This window comes from Lissotriton vulgaris, chromosome 4_1, assembly GCF_964263255.1.
Source record: "Lissotriton vulgaris chromosome 4_1, aLisVul1.2, whole genome shotgun sequence".
NCBI lineage: Eukaryota > Metazoa > Chordata > Amphibia > Caudata > Salamandridae > Lissotriton > Lissotriton vulgaris.
In genome coordinates this window covers 1,518,566,113-1,518,587,343 of record NC_141691.1, presented here as the reverse complement: position 1 = coordinate 1,518,587,343, position 21,231 = coordinate 1,518,566,113, and the positions used below count along the sequence as shown (strand labels likewise).

The following is a 21,231-nucleotide window of genomic DNA, read 5'->3' as shown; positions in this document are numbered from 1 at the left end:
ATGGCTCTATGGGAATGACCAAAAGTCCCTTCCTGTAGTTATAGGTATGTGTATGTTTATGTTCTCTATTGTGTTGTGTGGTGTGCGTTGTTTGGTGTGTGACAGCTTGAGCTCTCAGTAGACAGCTAAAATGTCTGTAGGCAAACAAATGTGGCAATAACTAATGGTAATCCGCAGCAGGCCCCAGACTAATGTGAGATTGACAGCCTGTCCATCTCATCATGGACAGTCAGTGTTTGGGATGCCAGAGCCACCCTGCTTGGCTGTCTAGTAACTAAACAAAAAACAGTGCCAGAGCCATCTTGTTTGACTGTTTAGTAACCAAACAGAAAGTCCTATGCACAAATGCCTTTCCTGATATTTTAAAAGTAGCCAATCACGAGTGCAGGTTCCTTCAAATGCCCTGTGTATATTTGTATATAGTTTAGTAACTTATCCATTGAAAATGCTACATTTACTTGTCGACTATTGAGTTTATAATCACTAGTGTCAGCGTTAATGATTTATTGTTATTTTTTTGCACATCTCACAACGCATCTTGTCCACTTTTATGTTACAATTTACAGACACCTAACTTTGTGGATATCACCTTAATCCAGTTGAACTACAGTAACCAATTTCTGAAAGGGGCTCTCTAAAAGCCCCTTTCGGAATCTATATGTATGTGTATGTTGTGTGGTGAGTGACGACAAGTTCTCAGCAGACAGCAAACTCTGACTGAAGAAGAGACCTACAAAAAAAATCACAGCAATATCAAGTGGTAACCTGCAGCAGGCGACAGAACGATGCAAAGTTTCCGCCTGTTCATCTCATCATGAACAGTTAGAACATTAGGTGCTAAAACCATCATGATCATCTGCCTAGGAAACAGAAGGGTCTTAACAGAAAGATCATTTCTGTTTAATTAAAAGACGCCCAATCACAAGTCAGGAAGAAATAACTGATTGCATAGTTTTGGCCTACTGACACTTGTTTAAAGTTTTGATAACTTATCCATGGGGAACCTTTCAGTTGACTGCCAACCATGGGAGCTACTTTTGCTTGTGTCAATTTTGATGATTTATGATTTACTGTTTGCTTATTACATATTGTAGCACGTACACTTTTAGCTTGCAATTTTTTCAACACAGTTTCTACCTATGTATTTTTTTGCGAAAAAATTAGACTCACTGGTCGCTAAATAGCTATATATTGACCAGGTAGCACACTCAGGCTTTGCAGTGAAACCGCATCTCTGGCTGTCTGACTGTGACCCTTCCCTTTTAGAACATTACTTTGGCACTATGGAACACTCACTATGTCAGCAACCTAGCATGATAGAGATACACACCACGCTTAACCCTACAACCCACACACAAACACATATACCACTGGCATCCATTATTATCATGATATTCTACTCAACATCAGTTGGGACCCACATGCCACAGAGCTCCAAGGCTGGTCTTTTACACAAACAGATGATCACAAGCATCTTGGCTTCTGTTAGACCTGCCTTGACTCTCTGTTCATTACACATTTTCTAACATAGAGTTAGATCATTTGAAGCCGATTCACAAAGGGATTTATGAGTATATGAAGTAGTACACCTGTAAAACCTCTTCAACTACTCAGAAATGCCTTCTTGAATTGGCCCCAATCTTTTAGAAAGTCCTTTTCTTGATACACCAGAAAGTCTGAAAGTCCTGGCCCAAATATCTTCAAGGGTGCATTTTAAAACTCAAACTAATGGTTTTGCTCAGAAGAGTTATTTTTAGTCACAGTCCCTCCCCTTCACTAAAGGCGACATGGGGGAAGGTACGTTTGTCACCTGTGTGCAAAAGTTTCCAGTACACTCTCCGTGGCATTAAGGAACTTACTTGCACCCTGCCCTCTAGAAGGATTTTTTGGTCTACAAAATGTCAGAGATTTGCTGTTGACGAAGTTAATCTCTTTCCAAGCTTGGTAGGGGATAGGAACAACCTCAACAATTAACAGAAGAGGTTTCTTCAGCGGTCAAATATTTTCCATATGAACAAAACAAAGAAACATAACTTAGCAGGTGAATTTGCAGCTGATTACCAAATCTCCTTTACACATGAGGAAATAGACACATGTATCAGATGGAATTCACAAAGGTTCTCCTGTGAGTATGCCTTGAAATCTTGGACTGCTGTTCTACCCAGATGTACTTCTGGAAACTGAATCCCAAAAGTGATAAATCTGCCTCGTTGAAGGTCATAGACCTGTGTGTTCTGATTTATATATATGTATATATATATATTTTTAAATTGTTCCTTTATGTTTGAAGCTAGAGCTTGCACATAGGCAATATTTTTACATTAGTATCAACACGACTTTCAATTTGTACAGCAAGTATAAGCAAGTGTTATAAAAAGATAAACAATATTTTGATTTTAAATGCGCATAGTAAGTTACATGAGCCATGCCAAATTTATAACAGCATTAGTATATATCAGAAAATTGACACCTAATTTTGGTTGGGGCCTTACAGAATCAGAGTGAGCCAGTGGTGCAGATAAAAAGCCAGTGGCCACGATGAAAGCAAGGGCAATCACCAACCACCCCAACTTTGGATAGGTGAATGACAACCATACTCCTGGACAGAGGACAAGTCAGATGCCTGGGCTGTGGTGACTGTTCTTGATGCACCTTTGACCTATACATCACTGACAGGTTAAATTGATTTTCTACATAACATTTAGAGATTAGTTAGTGGATAGGTCGCTTATTATAAACTCATAATATTGAGTAATATTACAAATCAACATGACGTGTATTATTTACTTACTGTGAATATATCTTGATGACCACTCTGAAAAAGTTCTTCACCACCATAAAGAAAAGTAGGTCCGGAACACCGGTGATGCCCATAAAGGGTGATGTAAACTTGTGCAGTTGTTCCAGCAGATAGCATATCACTGGTGAAGATTGACACTTTCCACTGGCCAGCTGCAGAGACATAAATGAAGATTACAACTGTATCTGCCACAAAAGTTTGAACTATATCAAAGAGATGTAATCGGCACATATTACTTTATGATTTTTTTATGTTTTCTAAATTGTTTGGCTTAATAATATTTAGATATAAAAACGATGTGTTCCTGCAAATCACTAATGACTCCAAATGAAATAATATAGATTTATAACGCGCACAGTTATCACAGGGCATGAAGGTGCTGAAGAAGGAGAAAACTCAGAAGGAAAAGAAAAAAGGGAACTCATACAGCAGCATAAAGAAATTAAAAAAAGCTAGCCCTACTTTAAAGAGTGAAACGCCAGGTTTTCTGAAAACTATTGTGTTCCATACCATTACTTTTTATTGAAATTTAGTCTGTAAAGAGATGCCACTTTACTTTTATGCTATACCTCCCCAGAAGCAATCCTTTCAGTAAATTTCAAAATATTACAAATATCTACCAGTTCGAGGACATAAAATTACAATCGAAAGTCTGATGGCTAGCTAGTTTAGCTGACATTTACCTTTACAGTTACTTTGTTATACTGCAGCATGTTGAAAGTTCACCAATAATATTCTTGGAATCCTTCCTGCCTAGCAATATATTTTTGACAGTGAACAACGTTTTTTTGTACGAGAAAAATTCATTTCCATATCAGTTCTATGTTTTAGTTACACATATTAAAAAACAAGAATTGGCTTGGTGCATATTCAAATGCTGTGTATTCTCCTCCACAGCCTTGCCTAAGGCGTGACAGTAATTCGTATGCCTCTATTATTTTTGTTGCAATAGTTTGTTCTACGTTTAGGTCTACTTTCAGGCTTGACTTCTAAGTAAGTTGGTATTAACATCAAAGTCAGAAACATATATAAAATATGCCGTTCTTTTCGTAAAGAAAACAAGTCGCTATGGTCAAGATACACACATATTCCAAATCTCACCCACAATGTTCTGGCTAAGGCGTCATAAAGTGAGACCTTCCTTACTCAGCAGAGATATTTTTTTAAGGAGTTGTCAAGTACCTCCTTTCTGTCCTTCATTTAAATGTTCTTTAAGTTCCAAAAACTTTTAACCTTTACCCTTCATGGGAGAAAAAGCCGGTTTCATGGAAAGCACATTGTTTTAGGGAAATCAACAACTCTCCCTGTTTCAATTCTTGCACCGCCTCCATTCCAATTTTTCAATACTCCTGATGGAGCAGGATTTCTCAGAAATGAGACCCGCTCGGATTAACACCCCTATAACACCTACTAACAGGACGTAGTACTCAAATCTAACGTGCACCCTACACACAAACACAAGGGAAACAGCTTTGCGCATGTATCTACTAATGTGAAAGGACTAGAACTCACATTTTCAGTGAGCTTTGAAAGATACCAGAAATAATGCATGTTTAGGCCGCATGAACAATTCGTAGTTGCATGTAGTTGCATGTTGCATTCTGCTTCAGAAAAATAAATACTGCTGTTTGTGGCTTAAAGCTTATGCTAGGTAATATTAAATGGTAACAGTGCAACGGAGGGGCTACACAGTGAAAACTACATTGTAATATATTTATATTTTTTTATTTTACAGAGTTTTATATAGCGCAAACTTGACACGAATCGGATATCAGAGCTCTTTACATAGGATAATTGCATTACATGAGGACACATTCATTTTTGTGAGGCACAGGGAGATTATAAGTGATTTGCCCAGAATCAGAAGATATTCAACGTCTTTGCCGAGACTCAAACTCAGTTCCCCAGATTCGAGGTTGACCGCCCTAGCCGTTAGGCCAACTCCTCTCCCCAATTATAATTAATATATGTTTGTTTGCATTTGCTATAATGTGCTGGATGCGAACTTCATCTTGACTTATGTTGTCCAGAGTGGGAAGGGTGAGATGAGCAGTGCATCAGAACTGACAGAAGCAAGACAGATACGTTGTTTGTCAGTTTGCCAAAAGACATGATCGACCATGAGGCTAGATGTCTCTTCCGCACAGATGCTGAATTTTGAATGGACATTATTTAAAATGTATCTTGTGAAAATAAAATGAAAAAGAAACCAGAGTGAGCTGTGGGAAAGGAAATAAAACAATGGCATGCCTAATGCTTAAGTGAAGTCACTGTGGGGTGACAGAACCACCTACTGAAACAGCCTATCAGCTGTTGGAATACGCGAGTAGTTGAAATTAATGCGAGATGGTCTTGTAGATTTTAGGGTATAATTGGGGTGCCTTTAGGGGTGTGGTTTAGACTTGCAGGGAGGAAGAGAAGAAGGGTGGATGCGTCGCTGATTGTCAGTTTGCAGAGATGCCTAGCTTAACCTGTCTTGGGGTCCTGACTCCTTTGTTCCCTGATCCTATTTCGGGGGACTCTCTTCATTTCTTAGGCCAGGAGGGTGGTTTTCCCACAGACCTATTAGGTTTGTATGTTCCTGTCACGTACATGCAACATTTATTTTGCAAATATATTTAACTCTGAAACTTTTGTTGTCTCATCACCTATCCACTCCGTCATAATATTGTTTCTTGCATTATTTGCTGAAAAGTATGTCTCTTAATCTTTCCCCTCCTACATATGGTTATCGTATATGTTGATTGAGAAAGTTTTCTGCTCTGATTGCATTTAATGATGACTTTCTCTCCCTTGATGAATTTCATTGTTTGTATTTGTGCCATATTGTATCCAAACAGTGCACAACCTCCAAACAATGTGTGGCTGAAAAGATTTAAAAAAAAAACCAAATACAGAGAAATTTATACCTGGAACCAAAAGCTGACAGTGACTCCAGAGGACCTGCAAGAAGTGAGGCGAGACCTGTCTGTTCGCATTGTAGAGAGCCATTCGGCTACTCCACAACAATGTATCGCGCAAGCACCCCTCGTAACCGGGCTCGCAGCTCTCTTTAACAAGGAAATGAAGAAAAGACAGGTAACAAATGGCACTTATCCGCCATGAAACAAGCTTCTTGTAAAACATCCAAACATGCTGAAAGGTTTCGTTTAATAATAGGCGTCTGTTATTTCTAAAGAACCAAACAGACCTTCGCATCGTAAAACACTGCATCCACAGTTTTACAAAAAAGCATTGTACGGAAATCAGCGTTTCAAGAATTTGGTGGCAGGGAACCAAGGCAGGAGGCTGGCTCATATAGTCAGCACTATTTATGTGCGCCACAGTTTAGATTGAATGCTTGACAGTTGCAAAGTACCATCTTACCTCTTTCCATGTATACCTGATCTTTTGTGCCCTTCATCGCTTACCTGCATGACGGTGCAGGGTCGCAAGGTGAAGGTGGGGAAGTTGCCTCATCCGTGAATGGGCACACTCTCCCCCAGGATGGTGACCAGGCGCTACACTTGCTCCGAGCTCAGCACGCTGAAGCGGCGAGAGACACACAACGACGGCTAGCTGCCCGGTGTGCGGCGACACTGCAGGGACAACATCACTCGGCGGCTCCTGGGGTGTGATGTTGCTGCTACTGACTTAGACACCTGTCACCTCAGGTGTCCATGCAGAAACAAACATAATTAATTTTCTAAGCCAGCACAGTGTCCTTATTTCGGCTTGAGTAACCTTGATATCACAAGAGTTGTGATGTAAAGCAGCGAGGCTGGCGTCGCGAGCCCCTAGGCTGGTGGCAAAGTAGCAAGTCTGCACAAATGCAAAAAAAGTGCTTAGGAGACAGTATAACACCGCTAGTATAACGCTGCAAGTAAACGATCCAGTCCGGATGGGCATGGCCAAAAGGAGACAGGGCGGTAACAAGGAGAGATTAAAAAGCCTCGTTTATAATAGAAAGTCAGCATTTAGCATGAACAATGACGCAAGTCAATGGAAAGAAGGGACGGGCTTAAAGGACCCTTCTGAATTCTGCTCGATTACAAGAAGCCTCGCAGAGCGAGCAGCGCATGACCGCTGCAACTCAGGTCTGCGAGACCAAAAAATACAGTATTGTGAATTCCAAAATAAACATAAACTTTCACAAAAATGTACGTTTACCTTTGTGAATCAGGCCATAATGTTGTTGGTTTGTAGTTTGTATGCCATTAGCCCCACCTCTGTAATTATATCCTTTGCCCACTCCAACTCCATATCATAATCCTCACATATGCCTTTCAAGACATTAGCCTCACCCACATCTCCACTGCTCAAATATCCACTTTCCTGTCATGAACGCATCCTGTTAGTGCACGCTTCCAAAACAAAAACGAAGCACTTAGTTCTATTCCGTTTCGACTAAATAAAACTACAATCCCCATGATTCTTCGCGCGTCACATTCAATGCTGCGAAAAGCTGACATATTACGAAGTCGTAGCCAAGAAGGCGCGTCGGAAATTCTTCATCCTCGGGCAGCTATTTTGCTGCGGTTTTGGTCCCTGTGTACTGTGTCTGGTAAGGGTGCACTGCACCATTAGTGTATTACTACCTTAAGCCAACCTCCGTTAGTGAGCAGTTGCTCGTGCGGAGGCTGGCTCTTTCAGCTAGTACCTTCCTCGTCAGCATTGTCAGCTGGCGGCGAGGGAGTGGGGACATGCTGTCTGGTTGTCTACCAAGAACATACGCTTCAGGAAGCATAGTGTGTTCAATCCTAGATTCATTGGACCTTTCATGATCCTGAAATGCATAAATCCAGTAACCATGAAACTGAAGCTCTTGTCACATTTTCGCATCCATCCAGTCTTTCATATATCCTTGCTGAAACCTTCTTCAGCCTCAGTCAAGAAGCTACTTCCGCCTTTGTTGGTGGACGGTGACATGGAACACGAGGTTAAGGGGGTGTTGGACTCGAAAATAGGGTACCGTAGACTGTGATATCTTGTGGCAGGGAAAGGTTATGGCCCTGAAGAGAATTCATGGGAGCCTGCGTAGGGAGTACATGCTCCCAGATTAGTTGCTTCCTTCCACCGTGCCAATCCATCGAAACCCGGTCCATTGGTGCGCTCTTGATAGAGAGGGGATGTACTGTCATGAACGCATCCTGTGAACGCATGCTTCCAAAACAAAACTGGAACACTTCGTTCTATTCCATTTCGAATAAACAAAACTACAATCGCCATGATTCTTCGCGCGTCACATCAGACGTCGCGAGAAGACGACATACAAGGAAGTCGGAGCACAAAAGCCGCGTCGGAAATTCTTCGTCCTCGGACAGCTATCTTGCTGCGATTTTGGTCCCTGTGTACTGTGTCCGGTAAGGGTGCACTGCAACATTTGTTTGTACCTACCTTAAGCCAACCTCCGTTGGTGAGCAGTTGCTCGTGCGGACGCTGGCTCTTTCAGCTAGTACCTTCCTCGGTCAGCATTGTCGGCTGATGGCGAGGGAGTTGGGGGCATCCTGGATGTGCTCAGCCTGTTTGTCGGCCGGCAGGGGTCCGTTTAAGAGGGGCATTTTCACGCTCTGGTTCAGAGACCTGCCCTTGTTTCTTACAATACATTTGGCATATGGTTATCCTTGGTGTTCTCAATCTCTGGTTCTGATGCATTTTGCTGCTATGTCAGAAGGATTACACAGGAGACACTCTAATTTACTTTTTTATGGTGCTACAAAAGGTTGCTGGAGGATCTCTGCTGCTCATAATACATTTCCAATCATGTGGCTGATTACTTTGATTGAGATCCTTATGTGCTAGGAGGATATGTAATTTGTTTTAAGTGTTATACGTTTTTTCCTTCTGGCTCTATCTTAATAGGAGTGGTAGATGTCTACACTCTATCCCTGTGAAGCTCGGTGGAGTCTAGACAAGGGTAGGTTCTTATACCAGTGTGTGTAAAGGTGTAGGTGATTGATACCTACAGAGGTATTACGTGAACCCATGAATATAAGGCTATATGTTCTTTGTTTCATTCCCTGCAGTTAAAACAATACAACTACGAAAATACAGAAAGCACCCCTCCTATTCCAAGCAACATTCTCTACAATGTGTTTTTCATTTTCTTTACAGGTCTAAGATGTGTATCCACACTTTAAGGGTCTGTTCTTGCGAATAGGTTATTGTGTTCTTTTATGATAGAAAGGTGTTCTCAGTGTGATATTCTTTTCCCGTTTCACATCTTCCTCCCTGCTGTTCCGTTCCTTTTCTTCCTCCACTTGGTCCTTCTGATGTCCTTTGCCATTACGGCTTGTAGGCTTGGTTAGATCAAGAGGTGGACCACTCCTGGCAGCAAACCGATCCTGAGGACTGACTACCTGTCACGGAAATTTCTCCCCTTTGTACATCCAACAGCAGATCTCACTCTCCCAGTAGTGGTTAAAAGAGTTATCCATAAACGTGAAACCTTAACCAAGGCACGGAAACATCGGAAGAATGTCAAGATAAAGTACAAAGCTGCAGCTGACAAACACTGGAGGCAGGGTCCTTTGTACTGTAAGGGGGATGCTGTCTGGTTGTCTATCAAGAACATACGCTTCAGAAAGCATAGTGTGTTCAATCCTAGATTCATTGGACCTTTCAGGATCCTGAAACGCATAAATCCAGTGACCATGAAACTGAAGCTCCCGTCACATTTTCGCATCGATCCAGTCTTTCATATATCCTTGCTGAAACCTTCTTCAGCCTCAGTCAAGAAGCTACCTCCGCCTTTATTGGTGGACGGTGACCTGGAATACGAGGTGAAGGGGGTGTTGGACTCGAAAATGCCGGGCCGTAGACTGTGGTATCTTTTGGCATGGAAAGGTTATAACCCTGAATGGAATTCATAGGAGCCATGCGTCTGGAGTACATGCTCCCAGATTAGTTGTTTCCTTCCACTGTGCCAATCCATCGAAACCCAGTCCATTGGTGCGCTCTTGATAGAGAGGGGATGTACTGTCATGAACGTATCCTGTGAGCGCACGCTTCCAAAACAAAAACGGAACACTTCGTTCTATTCCGTTTCGACTAAACAAAACTACAATCCCCATGATTCTGCACACATCACGTTCGATGTCGCAAGAAGACGACATATGAGTAAGTTGGAGCCCAGAAGCCGCATCGGAAATTCTTCGTCCTCGGGCAGCTATCTCGCTGCGGTTTTGGTCCCTGTGTACTGTGTCCGGTAAGGGTGCACTGCACCATTTGTTTGTTACTACCTTAAGCCAACCTCCGTTGGTGAGCAGTTGCTCGTGGGGAGGCTGGCTCTTTCAGCTAGTACCTTTCTCAGTCAGTTTTGTCGGCTGATGGCGAGGGAGTGGGGGCATCCTGGATGTGCTCGGCCTGCTTTGTCGGCCGGCAAGGGTCCGTTTAAGAGCGGCATTTTCACGCTCTGGTTCAGAGCCCTGCCCTTGTTTCTTACAATACATTTGGCATATTGTTATCCTTGGTGTTCTCAATCTCTGGTGGTTCTGATGCATTTTGCTGCTGTGTAAGAAGGATTACACAGGAGACACTCTAATTTACTTTTTCATGGTGCTAAAAAGGGTTGCTCGAGGATCTCCTCTTCTCATAATACATTTCCAATCATGTGGCTGTTTACTTTGATTGAGATCCTTATGTGCTAAGAGGATATGCAATCTGTTTTAAGTGTTATACGTTTTTTCCTTCTGGCTCTATCTTAACAGGGGTTGGCAGGAGTCGTAGAAGCCTACACTCTATCCCTGTGAAGCTCAGTGGAGTCTAGACAAGGGCAGGGTCTTAAACAAGTGTGTGTAAAAGTGTAGATGATTGATACCTACAGAAGTATTACATGAACTCATGAATATAAGGCTAGATGTTCTTTGTTTCATTCCCTGCAGATAAAACAATACAACTACGACAATACAGAAAGCACCCCTCCTATTCCAAGCAACATTCTCTACAATGTGTTATTAATTTTCTTTACAGGTATAAGATGTGTATCCACCCTTTAAGGGTCTGTTCTTGCGAATAGGTTATTGTGTTCTTTTATGATAAAAAGGTGTTCTCAGTGTGATATTCTCTTCTCGTTTCAGATCTCCCCCCCTGCTGTTCCCTTCTTTCCCTTCCCCCACTTGATCCTTCCGATGACCTTTGCCATAACGGCTTGTAGGCTTGGTTAGATCAAGAGGTGGACCACTCCTGGCAACAAACCGATCCTGAGGACTGACTTCCTGTCACATTTCCTTAGCTAATTATCTACATCCTCCTGTTGGGCAAGGCCCTTCTTATGGGATTTCCCTAAAACATTTTGCTTTTTCTCCTCCTGGTATTCTCTTTTTGAGGCCTTAGGATTATGGGCGCTTTTCCAATGTAATGCAATGTGAAAGCGCGTTTGGCTTCTTACCCATGCTAGGAAGTGGTGCTTACTTGATTGGTTTAGGTGTGGTTTGTGTGAGTGCCCTGTAAAAAGGTACACCACATACTGAGTACTGCTCTGGCAAATAGTGGGATGCAACACTGATTGTGCCACCCACCAGAATGGCATTTCAAACAGTGGGTGCGCAGTTGCGCCTATGTTCAGATTGGCATATCCAACTCATTAGCCAACCCTGAGTAGGACTTCCATTACCACTGGAGCACCCCTAGGCTAAGCCATGAGAGGTGGAGCAAGTGGTAGGCGAAAGGCAGGGCAGGTACACATGTGTGTTCCCTGCTCCAAGAAGTAAAGTACCCCCATATACGTTTTCCCTACATAGAAGGATGGCTCCTCCCTTGGGACAACACCAGGGTTTTGCTGATTCTCTTTAAGTGGCTTTAGGTCTCTGGGCACTTTCCCACTGCAATGAAGTGTGAAAGTGTGCCATTGCAGGCCTGGCTGTGCACACTTGCACCTACAAGGTTTTTGAACATGTGTCAAGCCTGCCAAAGCAGGCGTGTGTGTAATTGCACTTATGCTCAGGTTGGCCATTCTAAACCACTGGCCAATCCTGAGGGGACTTTTAACTGCCACTAGGGCACCCCTGGGGGTATGTCTTATGGGGCGAAGCCAGTGGTTGGTGTAAGGAAGGGCAGGTACATTTGTTCCTTGCCCAGGTAGTGAAGAATACCCCTGTCTGTTTTCACTACCTATGAGGTTTGCTTTTCCCTTAGATTGACATAGGGGAATGTTTGAGATTACTTCAAGCTGTAATAGTGGCTTACAGTGGAGCAGCCTCATAATATTTGCTATCATTGGATTCCCAATGACAACCCCCCTCCTTGGATAAAGAGGGGTTTGTCCTTAATAGCTTGGAAATGCCACTTCCAGAAAGTGGGATTTTCTCTGCTCTAAAACTCTTTGTGTGACTTTTAGATTGACTCTAGTCCGCACTGGAGGTTGGGCGAGCACATCTGTGCATTCCCATGAGACAGCTATAAACATTGTGCATGCTACTGGAATGATAGACCTCTGCCATTGGAGGGCCTGTCTGGATTGATTTAGGAAAGAGGTTTTGACACTTGGCCTCTGGGAGCCAGATCATGGCCCGACTAAAGATTAAGATCTAATTTCAATGGCACCCTGGCCGACAGGAATGAAATTTAGGGGAGAGGTTCAAAGGTAAACCCTCTGAACAACCCCCAACTTCAAAGGCACACTACAGTATACCTACTGGTGCTATACTTCAGCAGGGCTGGGATACACTTGTTGGAGCCAAGCATGGGCGAATTTTGCGAATCTCGCGTTCGCGAATTTTGCGGATTTGCGAACTCGCAATCCGCAAAATCCGCGAATTCTCGCGAATTTGCGGGGTTTTTTTTTTGTGTTCGCACGGGTTTCTGACAGTTCGCGAGGGTTTTGTACAATTTCGCAAACGCGAACTTACCTGTCGGGTCGCAAGTTTTGCGAACTTGTTGTTTCTACGTGTCCAGCCTGTTTGGGACACTCTTCTTCATCACTGCCACTCTCTGTCACCACTGCCACTCTCTGACTACTCATGCCACCCTCTGGCCCACCCATGCCACCCTCTGTTTCATCACAGCACCCTCTGGTTGTCCAGTCAGTGTACATTATTGTGGCAAAGCAAAGCACACCTTCCCTGCCTCAAGTGACCTGAATTAATTTGGGGCTGATTAATGTGTCACAGAATATTTTTTTAGCTGGCACCTGCTTCCTTAGTGCTTCCTGATTAGTGATCTTTTGCACTTGCTAAGTGCTTTCATTGTTGCAAAATTAGTTACAACACCTGCCCTGCCCCAACTGACAATAATGAATTAGGGGCTGATTAATGGATTTGAACTTCCAGCCTGGCTCCTGCTTGTCTCCCTTAGCTGTAATTCAGGACCTTTGTGGCATATGTGTAACTATTCTGAGGTTCAGAGCAGGGTCACATAATAGTTGCATCTGGCAACTGAACTCTGGAGGGGCCCCTCAGGAAGCACTACAGGAAATGGCTACTAATGATGAGCCTGAACTTTTGAACCTGGTAAGTAGTTTCAGTTTTGCTAAGATTGTATTTCTGCAATTTAGCGCTTATTCGCGGGGCGCGAAGTTGTACTGGGAAGCCGCGAACTCACGCGAACAGTGCGAGCAAGCCATAAAATCCGCTGCTCGCGGATTTGCGGATTTTGCGGGAGATTCGCGAATCTCGCGGATTGCGAATTTACCGAAAATCCGCAAAATCCGCGAGCGAAACGGATTTTCCGCCCATGCTTAGTTGGAGCAAGACCCCGGACCTTCTGGTCAGGACTCTGCTCTCTTGGTGTACAGCTCCACAGTAAGTGCCCCGCTCAGGACTGCCACAGACCCCGGTTCGAAGCCATGTGATACTGCCTTCTGTTTTTCTCTTTTGCCTCACTCCTTTATCTTCCCCATTTGACTACTATTCCCTTTTGCTCTTTGCTTCAGATTTCTCCTTTAATTTTGCTTTATTACTCCTTGATTTCTGATTTATTTTTCCTTTTTCTGTCGTTCCTCCTCTACCTGTTATTTTTCCTTTTCCAGGCTCTACTTTCCCGTGCCATTCTGATGCCGCCACTTCTGCGCTCACGGCCCCTCCCGCGTGTTCCCACTCCCCACCTCTCAGCTGTCCCCCCCCTCCTGTGACCCCTACTTAATGGTGGATGCTGTGCCACTGGCTTGCCAACGGAAAGCCTGTCTCTGCCCCTCTGCAACCCGACAGCAACCAGTCAGGAACCATGGTCCTTTGGCCCACCAGCGTTACAGCTCCTCAGCTCTCTACGCACTCAGCACCGGCAAGAACAACAACTGCAAGTTCTCCTCACCTATCAACATGCACGGACCCTTCACCTGCCATCTCAGAAACCACCACTCCTTCTCCTTCGATGAGACCCAGGACCCTCCACCACCCTCCAGCAACAGCTCCATCACACCCCAAACCCTGCAAGGCATCCTCCTCCCTCCACAGACATGCAGCGGAAAACTGGGACTTCCTCAACAGCACCTCCCCGGATGTCGCCTTCCTCACCGAAACCTGGATGAACCCCACCTCAGGACCAGAGTTTGTGATCACCATCCCCGAAGGACACAAAATTACCCGGAAGGACTGCCACAACCGCCCCTGGGGAAGCATCGCCCAAAAGGCCAACCTTTATCTGAGCACCTACACTGACAGGCCCACAGTTCTCCACTTCAAGACATAGACCAACCCATCCACCACCCTCCAAGGCACCCTTATCTTCAGACCCTGTGCACCTTTCTCTGAATCCATCACTGACATCATCACGCTGCATGCCATCACCTACTCCGACTACACCTTGCTGGGAGACCTCAACTTTCACCTCGACAACAACCAAGACCCTAACTTCCCCTCCCTCCTGCACAACCTCCACATCATCGGACTCAAACAGATCGTACCAGAACCAAAGCACTCAGCCGGACACACCCTCCATCCCTTCTTCACGGCAGGGAACTCCATTACCTTCAGCCACACCTCCGAACTCCCATGGACGGACTACCGCTGCGTTCACTTCATCTTCAAAACTAACATCCCCCACAGACGTCGGCACCAGCGCAGGAATTGGAACAAGAACTCCGACAACCAGCGCACCGTCGCCCTCAGCAGCTCTGCTCCCCCAACCACCGTGGCCGGCACTCTACACACTGGATCGCGGGCTGCGCCAACTCCAATGCCCCCATCAATAAAGCCTCCAACCCTCACACTAAGAGAGCCAGCTGATTCTCCACCGAACTCCGGGACTCCAGGCGCACCTGCAGATAACTAAAAAAGCTATGGAGGAACTTCAAAACCCCAGCAGACCTAGACAAAAAAATAGCCACCAATGCCCACCACAAACTTATCAGGCACTCATGGAAGAAAGCCCTCCAGGACAGAATCATCACCCATGCACACAATAGCAAGGAACTCTTTGGCATCATCAAAGAGTTTGCCCAACCCAACTCCGAGACTACAGACATCCCAACCTCCCAGGACCTCTGTGACAGACTCAGTGCCTTCTTCCACCACAAAATCAAGACCATCTATGACAACTTCTGCAACAACCCCCACTAGAAACCCTCTTCGACTATCAGCAGCACTAGACAGTTGGACAGCCCTCAGCACTGAAGACACCCTGAAGACCATGAAGACCACCCACTCCAGGGACTACAGGGAGCCCTGCCCCCACCACATCTACCACAGAGCCACAGGCATTATCGCTCCGAGCTTCAATGAAACATTAACCGCTCCTTCGAGACCGCCTCCTTCCCCAACAACTGGAAACACACCGAGATCAATCCTCTCCTGATAAAACCCTCAGCGGACGCTGCTGACCTCAAGAACTTCAGACCGATCTCCCTACTCCCATATCCGGCCAAAGTTGTGGAAAAATCCGTCAGCAGTCAACTCACCGCCTTCATAGAAGAAAACAACATACTTGACTCCTCCCAATTAGGCTTCAGGAAAAATCATAACAACGAACCGCCCTCCTCGATGCGATAGACAACATCCGCTTCCTCTTTGCCAGAGGAGAAACTGAGGCCCTCATCCTCCTGGACCTCTTGCAGCCTTCGTCACAGTCGCTCATCGCATCCTAGCCTTTAGCCTCCACAACGCAGGAATCCTGAACAAGGCCCTAGACTGTATCAGCTCTTTCCTCTCCGGCAGAACACAATGGGTCACTCTCCCTCCTTTCCACTGAGAACCCACACTGACCACCTACGGAGTCCCACAAGGATCAGCCTGACCCTGTTCAACATCTACATGGCCCTACTGGCATCCATCATCAGTTCACACAGACTCAACTACGTATCATACGCAGATGACACCCAACTCTTCCTCTCCCTATCCAACAAACCTGACATCACCAGAGACAACTTTCAAGACAGAACGGAGGCTGTCGCCAGATGGAAGAAGAACAGCTGCCTGCAACTCAACACGGACAAAACTGAGGTGCTCATCATGGGCCCACACCCGACACGTGGAAAATCACCTGGTGGCCCCCTGCCCTTGGGAACCCTCCTCCCCCATGAGCCACGCTAACAACCTCAGAATCATCCTGGACTCCGAACTCAAAATGGACCTTCACATCAACGCCATCACCTCTTCCTACTACCACACCCTCTGCCTACTCTGAACCACCTTCAACCGGATTCCCCCAGAACACAGGAAAACAGTCAATCACACCAACATCAGCAGCAAACTGGATTACAGATCAAAAAGAACCTCACCCGCAAATGTTCGATCTGGATTGTTCCCATGAGGCACAGAGTCATGACTGATTTGCAAATGGCTCGGTCTAAACTGGGGTGGCATGGTGAGCAAAAGAACGATGGATTTAACCCAGATCTCATGACTGGAGGTAAATGTATGATTTATTCAGCATTCCGTCCATCATTTGTTTGCGTAGCACTTTTCACCCTAAGTGGGATGGGTATGCCCAGATGTGGGACCCTTGCTCACTGTGCCACTGGATTCAAGTTAGCCTGGCTGATGAAGGGTAATACCAAGAAACTGGTACCCGGGTGCTTGTTTCCAGTCCAGGGAAGACATGGCTTGGCAGTTCGGGCTGGACTGTTCCCATGAGGCACAGGGTCAAGACTGATTTGCATATAGCTTTGTTTAACTGCGGTGGCATGGTGAGCAAAAGAACAATGGATTTAACCCAGATCTCTTTACTGGGGTGAATGTATGATTTATTCAGCATTCAGTCCATCATTTGTTTGCGTATCACTTTTCACCCTAAGTGGGATGGGTATGCCCAGACATGGGTTCCTTGCTCACTGTGCCACTATATCCAAGCTAGCCTGGCTGATGTAGGGTAATACCCAGAAACCGGTCCCCGGGTGCTTGTTTCCGGTCCTGGGAAAACGTGGCTTGGCAGTTTGGGCTGGACTGTTCCCATGAGGCACAAGGTGAAGACTGATTTGCATATAGCTTTGTCTGAACTGGGGTGGCATGGTGTAAATGTAAATGTAAATGTATTTGAGCTTATATAGCGCACAGCTACCCACAAAGGGTTTCCCGGCGCTTGCTTAGGGAACCCGTCCTGGTATTCCCCTGTGAGATAACCCCGGCAGGGTATCCACAAGGTGAAAGCCAGGCATCCCGCCGCGAGGGGCCGTTGTGGAGATTAAGCAAGCTATTGCCCAGGGTTGCAGAGTGTGAACCCATGAGTTGAGAAGGCACCGGAGTGAGAATTATCGAGTCCGTGGAATTTTTGAGCCCAAGACCCGCCGAGGCAGGGAATTGAACCCTGGTCCAGGGCTGATCTCAGCTTCCGGGTCTGCCGCCTCTAACCCCTGAGCCACACTTCTCCACAAGTGAGCAAAATACCGATGGATGTAACCTAGATTTCTTGACTGGGAGTGAATGTATGAGTTATTCAGCATTCCTTCTATCATTTGTTTGCTAAGCACTTTTCACCCTAAGTGGGATGGGTATGCCCAGACGTGGGTCCCTTGCTCACTGTGCCACTGGATTTAAGCTAGCCTAGCTGATGAAGAGTAATACCCAGAAACTGGTCCCAGGATGCTTGTTTCCGGTCCAGGGAAGACGTGGCTTGGCAGTTTGGGCTGGACTGTTCCCAGGAGGCACAGGATCAAGATTGATTTGGATATAGCTTTGTCTGAACTGGGGTGGCAGGGTGAGCAAAAGAACAATGGATTTATCCCAGATCTCTTGACTGGGGTGAATGTATGCTTTATTCAGCATTCCTTCCATCGTGTGTTTGCGTAGCACTTTTCACCCTAAGTGGGATCGGTATGCCCAGTCGTGGGTCCCTTGCTCACTGTGCCACTGGATTCATGCTAGCCTGGCTGATGAAGGGTAATACCCAGAAAATGGTACCAGGATGCTTGTTTCCAGGCTAGGGAATACGTGGCTTGGCAGTTCGGTCTGGACTGTTCCCATGAGGCACAGGGTCAAGATTGATTTGCATATAGCTTTTTCTGAACTGGGGTGGCATAGTGAATAAAATAATGATGATTTAACCCAGATCTCTTGACTGGGGTGAATGTATGATTTATGCAGCATTCTGTCCATCATTTGATTGCGTAGCACTTTTCACCTTAAGTAGGATGGGTATGCCCAGACATGGGTCCCTTGTTCACTGTGCCACTGGATTCAAGCTAGCCTGGCTGATGAAGGGTAATACCAAGAAACCGGTCCCAGGATGCTTGTCTCCGGTCCAGGGAAGACATGGCTTGGCAGTTCAGGATGGACTGTTCCCATGAGGCACAGGGTCAAGACTGATTTGCATATAGCTTTGTCTGAACTGGGGTGGCATGGTGAGCAAAGGAATGATGGGTTTAACCCAGATCTCTTGACTGGCGGTGAATGTATGATTTATTCAGCATTACGTCCATCATTTGTTTGAGTAGCTCATTTCCAGGAAGGCACGGAATTTGCAACTCTTCATTGTGTGTGACCAAAATTGTCTGGTGCAACTCATACCAATGAGCACCAGACGTTTTGCCTCATTTCTGGGAAGGTACTGAGGAGCGGATTCGTGTTTCGGGGTGCCCGGATTGCGTGGGCGCTACTTTCAACATTGTGTGTCTGATGGGGAGCCTACTGCTTCCAAGATGATCCCCCACTTCATCCCCCCTTCACGAATTGCTTCTTTTTGTGCTCTCAGTGCGGTGCACCAACTGCCCGCTGCTCACCTGGCCCGACAACTTCTGGTTGCCATGTAGTATTGCCTGAATCGGGGCTCGGTGGTGAGAGTAATTGACTGGGCTAAAGAATGCTTCTGATAGCAATCGGAAGTGGGTCAAGAGTCTGTGTCATCCCTCATGTGCTTCGAAAGACCTGGGCAGGTGACAGAAGGTAGTGTGGAATCCTTTGATTGAATGACTACTGCCCTCAGCCTGCTTCTGCTCCACATACCGTGGGAGAACTTCCAGAGTAGTGGCCAAACCCTCATTTGTCGTCTGCCATCTAATTAGTGTTGATGCCTACCCCCACTTTCTTCCCTGGAACCCTGACTAAGTGTGACTCCGGCTGCGATTGGCCTGTGTTAGAGCGAAGGTCTTCTGTATCTCCAGCCCATGGGTGTAGGGTAGTCAGGATTGGCTAAAAGGTGGAGGAGGGCTTGGGGCCATGGGGTCTGCATGTGCATTATTAACAGACCTGCCAGATATCAGCTGCATAACATTACACTGCTCTGTGTGTGTGAATGCGCTCCATACGGACCTGCCTGATATCCGTGGCACAGTGTATCGGTGCTGAGTGAGTGTGTGTGAGTGACTGCCTCTGATTAATTACACAGTGTTGTAGAGACTCCGAAGGGTATCAGAGCGCTTCACAGTAGTGGAAGGGGAACAAGGTAGGGGAACGTTGAGGTATAGGAGGCTAACATGATGAGCTAATAAGATTGTACATAAATGCGAGCACAATATAACTTGATGAGGTACGGTAAAACGTTACTTCATAGGTAAGGCAAAGAATCATAGACATTAAAATAGATAGGAGAAAAAAAGAGAAAACGGACATTTTGAAAACAGACAAGCCATGATCCAATTAAGGCACAAACTTGTTCATTAGGATTGTTTTTACTTCCTGTTTGAATGTCCCTGTACAGGGGATTCTGCGATATTCCGATGGGAGAGTTTTTCGGATCTTAGGTGCTGCGCCTGAAAAGTCTCGGAGTCTCATTTTCTTTTTGCAATAAGTCTACGGGTTGAGTAGCAATGAGTTAGCACTTCTGGAAGGTCTGCTACCACCTGATAGTTCCAGTTTTTGAGCTTTTAAGTGGATGGTTTTGTGCGTCAAACAAGCAATCTTTACTTGTATTCTTGCTTCGTAGGGTAACCACTTTAGAGATCTTAAGGCTGGAGAAATGTGCTCATTTCTTTTAGGGTTAGTTATCAGTCTAGTAGCGGCATTCAATGAGACCCTAAGAGGGGCTAAGGTTTATTTGGGGAGGCCACAGAGCGCTGCACTTCCATAGTCTAGTCTAGGTAGGACAAGTGCTTGTACCACCTGCTTGAAGTCCTCTTGAGGAAGGAATGGTTTTAGGTTTCTAAGAATGCCTATTTGGTGATTCTCACACTTGCACATCTTACTGATATTTTTCTTCATGTTCAGGTGTAAGTCCAGGGTGATTCCAAGAGTTTGCTGAGTCAATGATAAGCAGGGTGAAGTTGAAGTTGGTGAGGTGTTTCATCCAGAGGTCAATCTTGAGTGCGTGCTTAGGAGGAGAAATGAGACGGAATTCTGTGTTGGTGGTGTTCAGCAAGAGATGGTTTTCAGTGTGCCAGTTTTGGATAAACGTCAAGGAGGAGTTCAGTAAGATGAATTCTTCAGAAGAGTTGATTTTCTGGTAAGGTTGTGTGTCATCCGCATACATATGAAAAATAATGTTCATGGATGTTAGACCATTCGCTAGTGGTTCCAGGAAGGAAAAGATTAAAGAGTATGGGATAAAGATAAAGGGCAGAGCCTTGTGAGACCCCCATGAGAACTGCAGACGGATGGGATAAGGTATGATTCACCTTAACTCTTTGGGATGTATTGTGAAGCAAGGAACCATTGCAGTTGATTCCTTGCCAAAAGAATGCTTCGTTTGACTGTGGTTTGTTACCCCAGTGGCCTTGGCCCATGGTGCTGTTTAAAAGTGTTGTAATTATTTGCGTGTTCACATTTCTGATATCATTGTGATCTGAGGTGCACCCTATAACTGTTTAGTATTGAATTAAAATAACTGCCAGGGTGGGTCTCATTCTAACAAAGTTTCGAGGTAAAATAAGATGTTTCCCAAGTGTGCATATTAATGAATGTGTACTGCTAGAGATATTTTTTATGTGATTTATCGCCAGAAATACATTATGTTCAAATTGTGGTAGTTAATGTGTGTGTTGAATACAAACTTTATTTACTTACACCATGTGTGAAGTCTCTTCTGTGACGCTCAGTGTATTTATTGTGTGAGAGTGCTGTGCCAATGCTTTACACATTGCCACTGTGACAAGCCTGACTGCTCAGTGCCAAGCTACCCAAGGGTAAGCACAGGTTATACAGCGAGTGTAA

At 45.3% G+C, this 21,231-nt stretch overlaps 1 protein-coding gene across 1 annotated transcript in view; it reads right to left on the bottom strand.

The window, feature by feature from the left end:
* RP1 (RP1 axonemal microtubule associated) overlaps positions 1 to 21,231 on the bottom strand; it is a 2,616,437-nt gene that overhangs the window by 2,183,576 nt on the left and 411,630 nt on the right. Inside the window, exon 5 of the mRNA XM_086965756.1 lies at positions 2,792 to 2,952. Within this exon, the coding sequence (XP_086821882.1) occupies positions 2,792 to 2,952 (161 nt within the window). The remainder of the gene's footprint in view (positions 1 to 2,791; positions 2,953 to 21,231) is intronic.